The 16,265-nt window shown below is 41.6% G+C and overlaps 1 protein-coding gene across 26 annotated transcripts in view; it reads right to left on the bottom strand.

The window, feature by feature from the left end:
* TACC2 (transforming acidic coiled-coil containing protein 2) overlaps positions 1-16,265 on the bottom strand; it is a 150,538-nt gene that overhangs the window by 14,665 nt on the left and 119,608 nt on the right. For 13 of the 26 annotated variants that reach the window (XM_074590240.1, XM_074590243.1, XM_074590245.1 and 10 more), the window contains 6 exons: positions 12,545-12,606; positions 11,599-11,714; positions 10,654-10,825; positions 9,116-9,256; positions 8,135-8,215; positions 760-903 (listed from right to left, as the gene is read on the bottom strand). In XM_074590240.1, the coding sequence (XP_074446341.1) occupies positions 760-903; positions 8,135-8,215; positions 9,116-9,256; positions 10,654-10,825; positions 11,599-11,714; positions 12,545-12,606 (716 nt within the window). The remainder of the gene's footprint in view (positions 1-759; positions 904-8,134; positions 8,216-9,115; positions 9,257-10,653; positions 10,826-11,598; positions 11,715-12,544; positions 12,607-16,265) is intronic. The other 13 variants (XM_074590248.1, XM_074590251.1, XM_074590254.1 and 10 more) reach the window with 3 other exon arrangements.

Genomic DNA, 16,265 nt, shown 5'->3' with positions numbered 1-16,265 from the left:
ATGCATAATGGTTTCAAGCATCCCCAGTGATTTTTCCCTTTTGCAGACTGCAAGGTGCAATTAAAAAAGTTCGGCTGTGAAATCATCCGCAAGTTTTGAAAGACTAACTTCGGAGAGCAGCTGCAACGTTCTTGTTTCTTATTTCATTCCTGATTATATCAAGGACACTTTTCAGGAAATACTACGTTACACCACACTTTGTCTGATTTGACCTGGAGCCAAACCTGAAATACTTCTGTACATGGTCCCGCGCCCTTTAAGGGGGTTCTCCTGCTTCTGCACCAATATTTAGGGCTGACTGTCCACGCAATTTTATGCCCAAAGGACTGGCTTCCTTTGTGCTCCTTTCGTTCACACAATCTATCATGAAGTTTGGAATACTCTAACACTAGATTGTACCCATTTTTTATTATTTTTAGCCGGACTAATCTTACATGTAGCTTTGCAAAATACGTCATTTTATACCTATTTCTAGCATCTTACAATTTTTATAAAATTACATAGCAATGTCAAAACGTACATAGTACAGATACGGTTCAAAACAAAAAAGATGTATTTTCATGTAATGTCTTCTTTTCACTTATGTCAAAAAAGTGTAGAGCCCTTTGCTTTGGTAGCCTCTAGCGTGGTTTTAGCGTGGCTGAGGATAGTTTTAAGAATAGAACAAGTGTCCGTAATATGAATCAGCTGGGAGAAAACAGGAAAGAAGTAAACCGCAAGGGGCACATATTTCCTTTTCCAAATTCTGAAGAAAATTACCTCTGCTCTGGCGAGTCGTAGCGCAGAGTCTAAGTCTTGCTGGGGGTAGAGAAGACCCGCGGTGCTTTCTGCATCCGAGGTGCCGATCCGGGAGTACAGTGCACTTTTAGAGATGGAAACATCTGCTGGGATAGCAGGTTCTCTCTGTGTGTTTGTTTTTTTAAATACAAAGAAATGAGCCATTAAATACGCGTTTAGCTAATATGTTTTCTGGGTGCGGTGCTAGGCACCGGGGTCCTGAGCTAGGACTAGAATCCTGTGAACTACTAAATTACAACAGCAATGGCACTGACAAGGAACTTGGAATTTAGCCATCTTGAAATATACATTTAAGATCCAAAGTGAGCACCAAGAGAGCCATATTACCCTTATAGAGCGAAAATACAGACAGCACTTTGCCACCAATATGTTAAGGTCCTATATTAGAAACTTTAATACTTTCTGATGCAGAAATCTCATCAAATCATCCACAAGAAATGCACATCAGCAGAGGAAATTAGTATTGGAGGCAGAGAGCTTGTTAAGGGGAATTCTGCTTCCATAAAAATAGATGAAGAAACCAGAAGCGAGAAGACAGCTCACTTTCTTAGGTCTGATCTGCCAATATACTGTATCTGCCACAAATGGTATTTCATAAAAAGTGTGAATACCATATAGACTCACGGAATTATAGAATACACAGGTGACGTTGCTGCCCCACTGGTATTTAGCATGCGATTAGTAAGTTAAATGAGTTTTTATTTGCAGCTGCCAATTTTGCTCATGTCAGCGACCCAGATTAGCATGTGAAATGAGGAAGAGCAAAAAAAAGAGGGATGGGACACTGAGATGCAAGGTCTTGCAAACAACACTGTAGGTACCAACAATCCAAGTTACAGCCCATTAAAATCAAGGTGATTAAAAAAGACCATTAGGAAGATGCTAAACAAAAAAATCCCCACATTTTTAAACACCATCCATGGCAGATCTACAGTCGGGACTCCTACGCTTGAGCAACACCATATTCTTTCTCAGCTACTCTACCGGAGCACCTCTGCCCTGCGCTTTTCCCCGGCAGCAGCCCCCTGAGAGCAGACCCCCCCCAGCCCCCCGCAGCAGATGCGCCACCACAGCCACACGTCCCTCTGTCCCCCACCTACGCTTTGCATCTTGCCATCAACCAGCCGACACGCACGTTGCCTCTGGCGGTCTGGGAAACAAAATCTTTTCTCTCCCAGCTGCTGGTGGGTCACAAAATAATTTTGGGGGTGGATGTGCCCATATCCCCGTTGCTGGGGTGGAATGTTCCACTCCTCTGTTGAATAGCCGCGAAACTGGCCAACGGAATCAGGATTACTGGGGACGGGGAGGAGAGGGGCAGGCGGTACAGACACCGTGGCAATCCCCCAAACTTTGCTTCCTTACTAGACCCCACTAAAGCAGGCTGGAGGATCAATGGTGCCCCCACCGCCCCGAGCCCGCCCAGGGCAGCCCCACCTCGGGGAGCACCGCGGGGGCAGATGGGCTTAGCCGTGGCCAGGGACGTGCCCTGGCACCGATGAACTATTTTCCTTTCTCATTCTCTCTATCTGAAATCCTTCCGCCAAAAGAAGTTTCACAGGAAAGATCTTGTGTCTGAGTATGGCTGAAATTCCTTGAATTTCTCTGACCTAAAAAGATACTCCACGTTGTACAGAACACTCAAACTCACTGACTTAAGTGGGGAGGACACAAATGCCCGCAAATCCCTCTCTCGCTGTGTATGTGTATCACATCACTTGATAAACCAGTATCAAAACTGCATTTTAAAATATGGAATGATTTTTTTTTATTATTATTATTTTTTAATTATTTATTTAGCCTGCAGATTCAGCAGCATAATTTTTCAGTGGGCTCTCACGACAATTAAAATTGCCTCCAGGACGACGCTACTCGTGGCCACAGAGAGGGCTGGAGCGGGGCCCACAGCCTGTGTGGCTGGGGAAGGAACTCAGGTTGATCAATGCCTTTTTCCGTCCACCGATGGAAGTGGATATTCACATGCAGATTTCCTGCTACAGCACTTCCTTGCTGCTGAAAAGGGGATAACATATTTTTCCGGTTTACTTGTTACCTTTGTGCATAAAGCAATATATTCTGTTCCTTCAAGTTCACAAATGCAGTACCTTTGTTGTCAGGCTTTATCTGAAATAATTAAGAGTAGCAATCCAGATTTTTTTAATGAGTTTGTTACATAAAAGAGAGAAAAAGATTTTATTTTACTGTAAAAGAGGGTTGGGCTTTTTTAGTTATTTTTGGGCTTTGTTTTGTTTTGTGTTTTTTTTTTAAATAAAATAGCGGAGTCACATTCTACTGCCTGAAGCACAGGGACGTGAAAGTGAGTAGGTAACGTCCGAATCAAGGTGCAGGCCTCGCCTCCACAACATGCACACAAATAGACCCCATTAATTTCAACACCACGTGTTCTGGTTTCAACACAGCTAAAGGAAAATTTGTCAGCTGCCCTTCCATAAACCATTCACTTGCCCACAGTTCTTCTCGCGTAGCCTAGAATTAACAGAAAGGATCGAAACCCACTATTAATTTTGTTGCAATCCCTTCTGAGTTCTCACATCACACCTTATTGAAGCAGCTATATTAAAAATGACATCCAGTGCTCACTCGAGATAAACACAGGACTGGATGTTCTGGATAGCACATCCATAGACAACTCGAGGAAACAGCAACAATAAAAGCCCAGGCAAGAAAATTTAATTAGAGCAAGAATAAGCTAAACAGTACTTAGATAATGCCATGCTGTATCTTCATTTATATGAGACTCTCACTAATTTGCTCTGTATTTTTAAACTCAGAAGTGAATTGACTATCACTTATAGAGCAGGCCACACCTTCTCTTTTCCGCTACATTTAACCAGGAATACACAAAGTAACAATCAATTCCAACATAATTAGGAGGTGCAAGCTCAAATCCAGTGGATTCTCCTACCTGAGGAAAAAGCATCACAAGATCTATCAGAACTACATAGCCTGCATTCCTGAAAGTGTCTCCCAGCATACAACAGCTATCCAGGAAAAAATACACCTGGGACACAAGCTCCAACATCCACGTCAATGCATAAACACAAAACCACGTGGTGCTGTCCGCAGATCTGTGTGAAACAGCCAATAAATAAGACTACTGCTGCCTCAACTCAGGACCCTAACTTCAAGAAAAACCTCACTTTTGTTCCTCCTCAAACACAAGGCAAGAAAAAACGAGAGATAAAAAAGAGCCATGAGATCATCAAAGCTGGCCTCAAGAGAAAGGCCATCCTGAAGATCAACCTGTGGAACTGCACGTATCGCATTTCAAAAGCCTCCTACAGCTTCATTTGCTGGATCTCATCAAGAGATTGCTGGAAGATATTAATTGTGGCAAAAGAAACACAAATTTCCTCAAAACGTGTCAAAGTAACTGCCAGAATGATAAAATATTTAAAGAAAACAGAACATTTAAAGCGTTTAATACATACTCGTATTTTTTATATAGTGCTCAACACCTCACTCACATAGTTATGTTTTCTCTAGTCCCCACTTGCATTTGAGTAAATTGTACAAAAGAATTGTAACAATGACATTTGTTGTTTGTTGAAAACAACTTAAAATTTCCAAAGATGACTGTAAAAACTCTTGGAATTGAACCACCGAGCAGAAACGCTTGCAGTAGCCGTCAGACCAGTATTGTCCTAACTTTGGAAACGCTTCACACCAGTCACAGCCGGCTCTTTGGCAGGACCAACCAGTAAAAGTCCTCGTGGTTCTACTTCAAAAGCCAATTTTACACAGCTCCAAACTGATGCACAATTAGCGACTGTTATTTGCTGCCTCCAAATATTCCTATCCTGAGACAATAGTATAACCTGACCAACAAGATGACGGTATTACCCAAAATAACTCTGTCAGTGCTTCAAGTTCAACACCTAATTGCTGAGAAGGTAAGCAGTTAATTGGGGTAATAATAAGCGTAGGGATTTGTAAGTCACTGAACCTCGCACAGAAAGATTAGAGTCTGCAGGGGAATTACTACTGAATGTAGGTCACTGCAATCTTAGTGTAAATACTTGAGAGCCCAACGCACTTCCCTCTTCCCTCCCCAGCACCTTTCACAGAAACCGGATATCTGACCGGACGGGGAATAAATGCGCATCGATTAACCAGCTGCGGGCACTTCCAGCAGGTCAAAGCGAAAGAAAACAGAAAAAATAATGGAAACGAAAACTACTTTTTATCATACTGTTTAGAGGAATATGTATTTAGCCCTTCTGAAAATTAGAATCACAGAATGGTTTGGGTTTGAAGGGACCTTAAAGATCATCTAGTTGCAACGACCTGCCCTGGGCAGGGACACCTCCCACCAGAAGCTTGCCCTTTACAAGCACCCAAATACTGTTTGGGTGCCTATCAAATGATCTTCTCTTTTAACTAATTGATGTGCGTGCAAACAAGGCAATGTAGGCAAACCAAGACCTATTTGTGCTTGCAAATATATTGATTAGCAAGTAAAATCCAAGCCTAAGTTCCCAGCTTGTAGAGTTTTACTAGGAAAAATGGTACCCCTGTTTGAAGGAAATATTCCTCCCTCACTACCAGGAGAGCCCCCCAAAGCCGTGAAGTGCCAACCCCATTTGTGCCAATGCCTCTCCTTTCAGTTTCTCTCCTTTCCTTGGATCTTACCTCAACACCCAACTCCACACCGCCTCAGCCTCCGCAGGGTGCTGGACACAAACCCTACCTATTTCTGTTCAAGCTGCACCTATAAAAAAATGGCCACAGGATATCCTAATGGAGACAGTTTAATAGAGAACTGTGAATTCATCTCAATGCCAGAAGAGAGAAACCTTTGGCAATGTAAAAATAGACGACTAGCCCTGCTGTTGTTGAAGCGCCTGACGAGAACTTTGGGAGTGGCCAAATCACTTCCCTCTGTCTGAGAACAACAAACTGCACATCCTTATTCTCAGTCGCAGTACTAGCAGAAAACGCTTTTATTTAATTTTTTTTTTAGGTGACCTAACTTGCCATAACAAGTGCTTGTGTCTTTATTTAACATCTTACTCTTATTACCCCATCCTGTAACGGTTTAGCAAATGTTAAATGTAATTATACAACATTAAGAAAAGAACGGAGGCCAGCCAACCAGGAGGGAATTCTGCCAGTTAGCATCCGAATTTAAGTCACTGCAGTCGTCTGGTGGATCCTATTATACTTAATCCAGGCCATCAGTCACCGTAGGTCACAAGGGCTGTCATCACAGGCTAATTTTACATTAGCAACCTCCCACTGAAATAAGAAAGTTATGCAAGGACAAAAGCCCTTCCCAGCCTAACACGACACCCACCGTATTCAGCGAGAAGCATTCCTCCGACCGGACCAACACGGGGCTTTGCGAACGTCAAAATGGTACCGATTCTCTGTCAGAGGGTGGAGTTTTGCTTATTTATCTCTCCTCAGCTCTGCTTACCGTTTTTGCTATCTTTAGCATACAAATTAGTGGAATTTTCCAAAAATTCACATGAAATCCATTTCCCTTTTCTAAGTTCCAAGGAGTTCATAAACTTGCTCTATATAAAAGAAGATGCTGTAGTGATGTTAAAAAGCATCTTTAAAATGTTAACTCCACCTAATCAAATACATCCTGTAACATTTCTGCAGCTCAGAATCTTCCCTGGGTAACAGGCAAGAATTCACAAGCACACGAACCTATTTTCTTCAGGCTAAAATAGTCCAAAATTTGTGAGTTTCTGAATTGCTGGCCACTAGCAAAAATGCAGATGTCTAACAGAATTCTTTTGTATAACCTGTGAAAAGCATCTAGGTGTTATTATATGTTTGATCTCCAGTGTTTCCTGGTGCCGGAGAGCCCGAAAGCTGCATGTTACAGCAAAGCGCTGGGAGGACAAGGAGGCAGAGGGAGAATAAGGAGGTAGAGAGGATCTAGAGAGGATGCCACCTCGCCCTCCTCTGACACCCGCCACTCCGGGCGACGGAGCAAGGGCACACCGTCACACACAGGCCAGTACTCAAGCAGGAAAACGGCATTTATTTTGTCACTCCTTTAATGCGAAGGTTAATCTTGGTTTCTAATGAAGACAACGGCACGTTTTTCTTGATTAAATAGAAGACTATAGCCACATACTTTAAAACACCCATAAATATGCAAGGAATGGGTTGACTTCGGTAAGTATATGTGCACCGTGGAAACAGTTGGCTCGTGGGTTATTTAAGGTAAGCAAAATAAATCAAATAAGATCATTATTTTTTCATAAAAGTTCAGTTGATCTAAAAAAATCTTTACTTTTATGAACTAGCTACTTTATGACTGATCTTTAGAGCAGAAAAGTAATTCGACCATACAACCGGCCCAAATGCTGTTATGTTGCAAATGAACTCAAGATGATAGAGAACCAGGCAAAAGACTTCCCTCTGACTTATAGATGGACAGTATAAGAAGGGAAAGGTCACTGGAGAAGAACGAGTCAGAAGCACATTCTCCTCATTTGGAATAAAACATCTCACTGCAGCAGGACACTGCCATCCCATCAGCATCTCATTCAGCTGATAGCACCCCCCAAGAAAGCCACTAACATTTTTGGCTTGAGTTTTTTTGTTAAAAGCACCATGAAGGGCATCATAAATGGGCTGCACAACTGGCTGACCACCAAACCCAGCGCACCAGTGAGCTCTTCTGTCCCGTTCCAAACACAGCGAGGACCACGTGCATCCCTAAGAGTGGCGCAAAGCATCACTCTGGCACTAGCCAGCTCAACATAGAAGTAACAATAAAAAAAAAAAATTTCAGATCTTCATGAATAGAGACACATTGTGTTGGGGGAGCTCTATAGCCCTTCCAAGCCTGCTGTAGACCCTTTCTTCAAGCCTGAGGGCAGGGTTGATTGAACTTCTCACTTCTGAACTCTGACGCTCAAGGTGTCTGATTTCAAGCTGAAAAATACCAACAAAAGGCAAAATGCCCCTACAGTCAAAATCTGTGGCATCTTTATAAGAAGTAGGTTCGGTATTGCTTTGCCGTCAAACATTCTAGGACAAATTTTGCTGTAGACAGAAGACAAATGGCCACCTGATGGCAGAACGTGTCTCCTGCGAAAGGTTAAGTGCCTGCTTCTTGCCTTCAAGTCGCCTTTTGTTAATTCGGATGTAGCGGCACTCTGTAAGTGGAGCGGGTGAGAGCATTTCGGTGTGCAGCACTGCTTTCAGCATGCTCTTTGGTGCCTCGCTGAGGTGCGCACAGCTTAGCACCGCACTCTGAGAGCCGTCGTTACCTTGTTAAAGAAAAAGCAGCACTCGGTTTCTTAGTCTGTGCACACTCACACACACGTGGCAGGCACAAAGCAGATACCTCGGAGCGGAAAGAAGACAGGGTAATCTGCCTGGCTAACTTCAGTGCTTCTATCCTCATTGCAGCAAACTCTAACTCCTCCTGTCAAGTGTTGGGTTGTGAGCAATCCACAGGAAAAAAATGTATTAAGAACATAGCAAAAATGTTTAACACGTTCAAAAATGGAATGTTGTATTTTAATGTATAATTCTGACAGTTCCTGGGTGACAAACACATCCCGTATTTCTTTCGCGACTAGAACTTTGACACAAAACCGTAGTTTTTAGCTTTGAGGTAGCTGTATAGACAAACAATTTTTATTAGGAGGTAAGTATGAACAACGCTTTGGGTAAAATAAACGTTTTCTGAAACTAGAGCTGTTTCTCACAGGCTCCTCTCCTTTTGTTTTCATTTTATGTGAATTTATGACAGCTGCCGCTCTCAATTCAGCCTTTGCCCTTTTGAGGTTTCACTATAAATATTCTAGAAAATATGTCCTGACACACAGAACTACTCTGCAGAACAATTTGCTTTTCCTAGAAAGAAGCCATGCCAAATTCTGCATTGGATAGCTTACTAGAAAACCAAAGCCTAATTTTAATGTCAGTAGAATTAGGGCCTCAATCTCTGGAAATCAATCTGTGCATACAGACCTACTAAGGCCAGGTGTCAAGACAACTCTCCACACATCAAGTCCTGTGTTCAAGCTAAAAAGATTTGTTTTATAAAGACTTCTGCAAAATATATGCACCAGTGGCACAGGATAACCGAAAGTGTTGATGAAATTTAAGTTTATGTATTATATGAATTAAATTAAAATATTTCTGTCCCTTAAGTTCCCAAAAGGCCAAAGTTACTTTGGAAAGAATCAAATAATTATTTTGCTTCTTTCCCACCTCCCCTCCAAGCCTCCCTACACCCATGCCAAATGAGGCAGAGCATTCCTCTACCTGCGTACAGACAAACTTAGAGAAAAGCGAGATTTATGTTTCTGCTACAAACCTGAAGTTTCTGAGCAAATACTGGGGGGTTCTTTTCTGCTAAATCAGGATCCAGATATTCAGGCTGATCACATATCGAGGTTTTCTTAGATATCCTATTGAGAAGAGCATCAGCAGAGACAAAGGAGTCTTCAGGAGATGTCTGAAGGGGAAGGAGGATAGAGAATAAGCAACAGACGTTTTGCCTAAGTAGATCAGACCAAAAACAACATACTTGTCTGCAAATCCTTGATTCCTAGTAAATTCTTGCTGCCCTGAAGATTACTTTTGAATACGCAACCCACAGGTGGAACAGACAAACATCAAGAACAATTCTTCCTAATTTAAAAGCTGAGTAAACTTTCCAAGACTAACATGAAGAAATAAATATCTGGACCTCTAAAGCAATGGCTCTCAAACCATGGACCACAGCCCACTCTCAATACTTCTACAATAGCTTTCAAACAATTCCGATGGGCTTATGTTTGGTTCAGGCATCTCTAAGGCAGTGCAAAAGCTTTGGAGACCACCAAAACTAAGGCAAACTTCAGCAAGACTCTTTTTGCAGTCTTTACAAAGTCTTTTGCTGCTTACTGGGGTGAAACTAAGTTATGTTCACAATTATAACATGGTCAGGATAAATGCACAATATGAGGGTGGACAGAATTAAAGGACAAAACCAAGACCTCTGGGATCTGAGTACCCAAGACTCCCTGAAGTCAGGAAAGTACTCAAGCTCATAAAAATGTTTTCTGAGATGGTATCAACAGCATCATTAATATAAATTAAGCATAGTATTAAAGTGAGCTGCTTCTTATTTAGACTCCTCAGTAAATAGATTGTCACACAGCTTAGCACGTCTAGTGCTGTAGGCATTTGTGAAACAAGTTTGTCCGGAAAAGTGGAGGCTTTGAGGGAACCTTCATGAATCTGAGAACCAATGCTCTAAAGTCTGTATGCAGCGCAGGTTGGGAGCAAGGAAGGGCTCACCACTAATTCAAATCCAACCCAGAGAAGCCACTAAAAAAAGTGATTTAATTGGAAGCTGGAATGGTTTCTAGTGATGAAAAAAGTGAATTTTACATTATCAGTATCAGATGGCAACAATACAGTTAACAGTTTATGCAAAAATGTGAAAGGGCACTTGTTCTTTACCAACAAAATTTTGAAATTTCACAGTACACGCAACAGAACAAATCATGTCTCTTATGTTTACATAAACCCACTTATTTTACATATAAAATATTTCTTTAAATATTGGGTTAAAGCACAGTGCAAAAAGGCCTGTGTGAGAAAAAAAGCACTTCAAGGTATCAACTTTGAAGAAGTTATTACAAGAACGCGTTAAGCTACAGCAAGTATTCAGAAAAGTCTTATGAATTCCATCACTGCCATCAACCTGCCTCCCTCATTTGGGTCCTACCATATGCTGCTTCCAAGATCTTTAAGTATCAGATTGAGTTTCACTCTACTTGCGAGATCCACCTTTGCTATCTCTTATATGACACGAGAAATTTCTGCAGGGAAACAATTCCTAAGCTCTTATCATAAATTACTTACTATTTCAATAGCCTCTGGAGTTGTTCCTAGGGTCATGGGCTCCAGGTCTTTCTGCTTTGACTTGTCAGGTGACTGTAAGTGTGCCTCTTGGCTGGCAGCTAGGACTCGGGAAGCTGGATGTTGTATTTTCATTCCAGAGGACTGCTGGGCTTCAGGGTCTTCAAAACTTGACCTGCAAAAATATTGTGTATATGCTTTCAGGGTAGAGCACAAGGCCCTTACAATTCTGCTTCTGGGAACAACTAAGGAAGTCCCCTTCGTTATTTTCACGTGTATATATTTTTATATCCACTCATTGTTTCAACTCAACTTTATATCATTACACCTCATAGCACTTTGCAATATCCTTCCGAAGCAATGCTCAGGAGTAATCTAAATAAAGTCAGTTCCATCAGAAATGCTATGCGCATTCCTTAAATATTGCTCACTTGCCTTTTTACCCATTTCTCATTGTGACCTACATCTCTCCCAACAAACAACTTTTACTAATAAGATCAGATGTCCTCAACAAGCAAAATTTTTGGAAGTAAATACAACCCCCACATCCTGTTCTTATGAACTAGACTCCTTGTTCAGAAAATGTATCGAGGAAAGGCCAAGTGAAAAGTTGCAAAATTAGGAGATTTCTAGATTGACATGAAAATGATCTCAGTATCTGAGAAAAAAATGGGAAGTAGGAAGCCATTGTCTACTGGAACAGTTGCCGCTGTGATTCTATTTAGTAAGAATATGAAGGAGAAAAATATGTCCTTCTTCCTTCCCATTAGAAAACTTCTGTATCTTTGCCCTCTATTCTCTATCATATGTGTACACAGATGGGAATCTATTTTTAAACAAACAACTTGGCAACAGAGAGGCAGAGAGAGGAAGAGGTGTATGTGCTATGACGGTAACCCATTTCCCTGCCATCCTTTTCCGTCGCTGAATTTGCTCGCAGTGACATACCCGGAGCATGGGGTCGTGGAATCAGACAGTCTGATGGGAGGTGATTTGACCGGGCTCTCCTGCTGTGCATCAAACATTAGGTATAAAGATTGTTTCTTCGGGGTGTTATCATCCTGCTGGCAATGGGGAAAGAAAGACTCATTAAGCAACTCACCCATTCTCCATTAAAGCTAATTCAGGTCACTGAAGCCTTAAGTGACCAAATGACTTGACAGACGAGCAATAATACAGGACTGTAATACAGTCTACGCTAACTGAGATGAGATGATCCCTTTAAGGAAGAAACCATTAAAGAACAAAACCTACATAGTTCACTCTCTGCAATGGCTCTTCTTCTCCAACTTTGGGGCTAATCAGATTGCTGGGCCTGTCAGGCAGGGGGCATCCCTTGACTGAAAGTGTTACTGAAATATTCACTGAAACTTCTCATCAGCTGACACACTTGATTTTTTTAACATTCCCTGTGGATATACCCCCTTTGGTCTAGTCAAGCTATCGAATCCATGAATTAAATAGAAGCAAGGCAAAACAACTGATAGTGTATAGTACCGCATTCCCTATTTCATGTTCATGCCGTGTATTCTCTCCCGATTCCCTCCATCTTCTTAAAAGTTTTACTCTCAGTCTCTTAAATAGTTCAATAGCTGGTGTAGACAGCTCTGTACTCTACACTGCTGGAAATACTGATTTGCTTTTAATCTCCAGAAAGAACTACTATGATGCTAGCTTAAAAATAAAATAATGAAATGGAACAAGCTCTACAGAATATAGGACAACAAAGCCCATGCAATTTACCCCAGTTATGCCAATTTAAAGGAACTGGTTTTGCAAATCTGCTGCAGGCACATTATAATTAATTTAAGGGGTAGCGAGGCTGATGGCAGTGTCAGGACAGTATATTACGACAAGGGAATGCAAATGAATGGAAATGGAAGTGAGAACTTACAGGCACAGAGGAGCCTATTTTCTCCATATATTCTATTTCATATGAGTTGCCATATTCCAGTTCTGCAACAGAAACAAAAAAGAGCCATTACGTACAAGCCATGAAATGATATTTGCAGAAGTAAATGAGATCTCTTCTCATTTACCAGGGCCACTCCCATTCTGCTCAATACTTTTCTATGAGGTATTAAAAATAGAATATACAGAGGGAAAGCAGAAGGTGCACTGATTTTCAGCAATGAACTATGACACGTTTCAGACAAATTCATTTGCCTGAAAAATTTCAGCTTTATCCATTTGCTGAAGGTTCTGCCCCAGGGGCCAGAATATTAACAAAGTTTCAGAGCACTTTCAGAGCGCAGATAACTCTATTGTGTTATCACAGAAAACATATTTTTCAATAATTGGTAACGCTGATACCAGTTTCCTTTAATGTACGCAAGAAGATTTTAAAAGCTGTTGAGAAATGAAGTAATTTCTATTTCTTAATGTTTATCACACAGTTCTTAATTAAGCAGGACTACTGTGGTATTACTTAAGATAAAAAGATACATAAAATACCAGTATGCTCACTGAACAGGGGGTGACACAACAGCCCAGCTCACTGGGCTGTTTTCACATTTTAGTTACAGAGCAAAAGCCTACAGCGGGAAGATTTACAAAGACCCCTAAATCTAAACCCTAATAAAAATGCAAATCTTTACTGCTTCTCTACGTCTGATCTCCTCGTTTCACTGGAGGGAATAACCAGCATTTCTTTCCAATCCATGGTCACCCGGCAGTGAGCTGATACGGAGGCAGACAGATAAAACACGGCAAAATGGAAGAGAGAGCATACCTTCCTGCACCCAAATAAAAGCAAAGGCTTTGTTCAATGACACCTTCATTTAAAAATTAAAACCATCATTAATTTGACCTAACGCTGTATTTTACTCTGTTTCCATGAGTTAATTCAATAAACCACTTGTATAACTCCATTTCCATTACAGATAAATTCTAACAAATGGCACGCTAGCATTTATATGAAGCTAAAAGTATGTGCAAAAATTCTTCTAGATTTGGGCAGCTTTTGAAAAATAGGGCTCGTATCAGGAAGACGTCTGCTCTTTAAAAACAAACAAATGAACTCTAAATGTAATCCCTTACCTGTTCTGTTTAAAAAAAAAAATGTTTCAGAGGGTGCAATGTGAGTTTACAAGGCTCAAGATTTTTTTATAATAAAAAGCACCGTGGAGAACAAGGACTGTAATTCTGCGAGCCGATGTATTTTGTCAAACCGCCACTGAAGAGGAACAGCCACAAACTCTCAGTACCTGACACGTGGGAGATATTAATAGTAAACCATCTAAGTGAGGAGAATGCTATAATAGTCAGCTCCTCACATTTAAATTCCTGGCACCATATGTTTTAATGGAAATAGGGAGCCCGGCAAGAGGGACAGCCTCCTGGTATACAGGCTTCTTCCTAGTGAAAGCAGAAACAAAACTGAAAAAAAGAGATTCAAACCCCCTCCTCGACGCAGCGCTGCAGGAAAAAAGCATGAAATACCAGATAACGGCACCCAGTGTTTAGTCAGTGCCTTTCTGTATTCCGTTTAACTACACACAGCCCGGCGAGGTGCATCACCAGCGTTTAAGGGGCGTATTTTCGAGCCCAGAAAGCAACGGGTGAGTGAGCGCGGGAGCAGGGGCAGGAGATGCGCTGGCACTGTCCTCTGCTGGCACAGCCGGCAGCGGTGGCCCAGCTGCCCCCAGGGCCGGTGGCCGCTTTGCAGTCGCAATCCACACCCAGCGTGGGGACAACACGTATTTAACTTTACCGATTTAGAAAAGGCAGGACACGGATGGAAATACTTCAACTAGAAACAAAAGGAATAGCATGGCTCGCTAAACGCGGTTCGTTCCGTCTCATTGCTCTCAGAAGTTTCCAGCATAACTAGAGTTTATCTCCTCTCTTAGGTATCTATCTCCCCTAAGACATCATCTCCCCTCCAAAATCTTACGCTCCGGTTACCTCTATACATTCAAAATTACAAATGCCCAGGATATCCCATGAAGTAAGATAATTATCTTTCATAAATACATACAACAGACTTACTAAGTGATGTCCTCCAACTCCTCCCACAAATAGCTGCAAGATTACATCAGAATTTTCTGCTAATAACTACTGCTTATTTCTGGTCTGTGCAACAGGGAAATGGCAGGAGTTACGAGCAGCGCATGCAAGAGCCGCGAGCTGGGTGTATTGGCTGACTCAGTAGCTGGGCTGCATCTGTACCAAAGCCGTGTCAGGTTACAGGGTAACACTCCTACCAGGATCTGGGAGGGGAAAAAATATTCGCACTGAGAAACAGCCTTGGCATTACTCAAGAATTTCTCAACGCCCCAGGAGCAAGACTGTCAAGGGAAAAAAAAATTATTATTTTTAAGAGATCTGAAAAGCGGAAGCATTGTTGATTATAATTAGCATGTAATCTGAAACTCCGACTGTACGATGCAGCACACATGAGACAAGACAATTAGCATTTAATTAGGAGCTTTGCTCACTTTCTTCTATCCACTTTGATAGTAAAATGATTGCCTTAGAGTATCTCTCACTATTCTTTTGTTCATCTCCTTCCATATAATTTCCATTTTCCTAGATTTGGGGGGCTTATTTTCTAAAAAATATTTCTTTAAATTATTTTTTTTAATACAAATGAAGACGTCGATGTCTAAAATTTATAATTTGACAATAAAGCCAAATGGATTTACCCAGATTGAAATGTATATCTGTACAAAAGACTCTCAACAGATTTCCAAAAAGCCCAGGCCACGCAAACATATAAGCACATGCATATGAACATGTGCAGTGCCATTAAAGCCACTATGATTATTTGTGCCTTTTAATGTCAAATGCATTTGACCGAAAAGCTTAGCAGTTCTTAATTAGGCAAAAAAACCCCTCAGATCCAGTCTAAAATGGCATAAAGTCACTATAATGGCAGATTGGGACGTGGGTTGAAAGGTTAGGGGGAAAAAAAAAATCTGATCAAGAAGAAAAAGTTTAAGCCAAGTTAAACTCACACATTCTTCCCACCCACAAAGCTGAAAATCTGCCCTTGGAGCAGATGTTGCAAAGCAGTATTCCCTCCGGTTACCCCAAGGAGGGTCACACACAAATTTTCTAAATTCTAAATGTCTGTCCCACATTTCGCGGACCTGGAATGACAGTTCTCCTAACAGAAACCTCCACCTTCAGCTCACAGGTGCTTACGACAGGAAAAATCTTAATAAGCTGATCCAGAAGGAAATTTTATCTGGCACGGGAATGGTACCTATCTTACGCAGGGAATATCCTGGACATTTTTATGCTTAAAGATACCTGGATACTAGGAACCTGGAGGAGAGATGGCATGTTAAGGGTCTTAGTACAATACACAAACTTTGAGCAGATTTTGAACCTGGGACCTTCTCCCATTCCGGTTAGAGGAACAGGCTCGGGCAAAACCAGTAGTTCAGTGACTCGATCCAGGAGCACAAACCCAGAGTGGAATCAGACGCCAGTCTCCCGTGAAGGCACAGAGGGAACAGGCAGCACGCACAGAAGAACAGAGCATGTCTACAAGTAACCATCTAAAGGAAGCAAAAGCCTTTCTCTGGAGGCTCCTTTCATTTTCCTTTAAGCTTCCTCTCTCCGCTTTCTTGAAAACTCGAGGTGGGACTATGGGTGTCGTACATTCA

Source organism: Larus michahellis, chromosome 6, assembly GCF_964199755.1.
Source record: "Larus michahellis chromosome 6, bLarMic1.1, whole genome shotgun sequence".
In the NCBI taxonomy this organism is placed as follows: domain Eukaryota; kingdom Metazoa; phylum Chordata; class Aves; order Charadriiformes; family Laridae; genus Larus; species Larus michahellis.
This window is presented reverse-complemented; position numbering and strand designations above follow the sequence as displayed.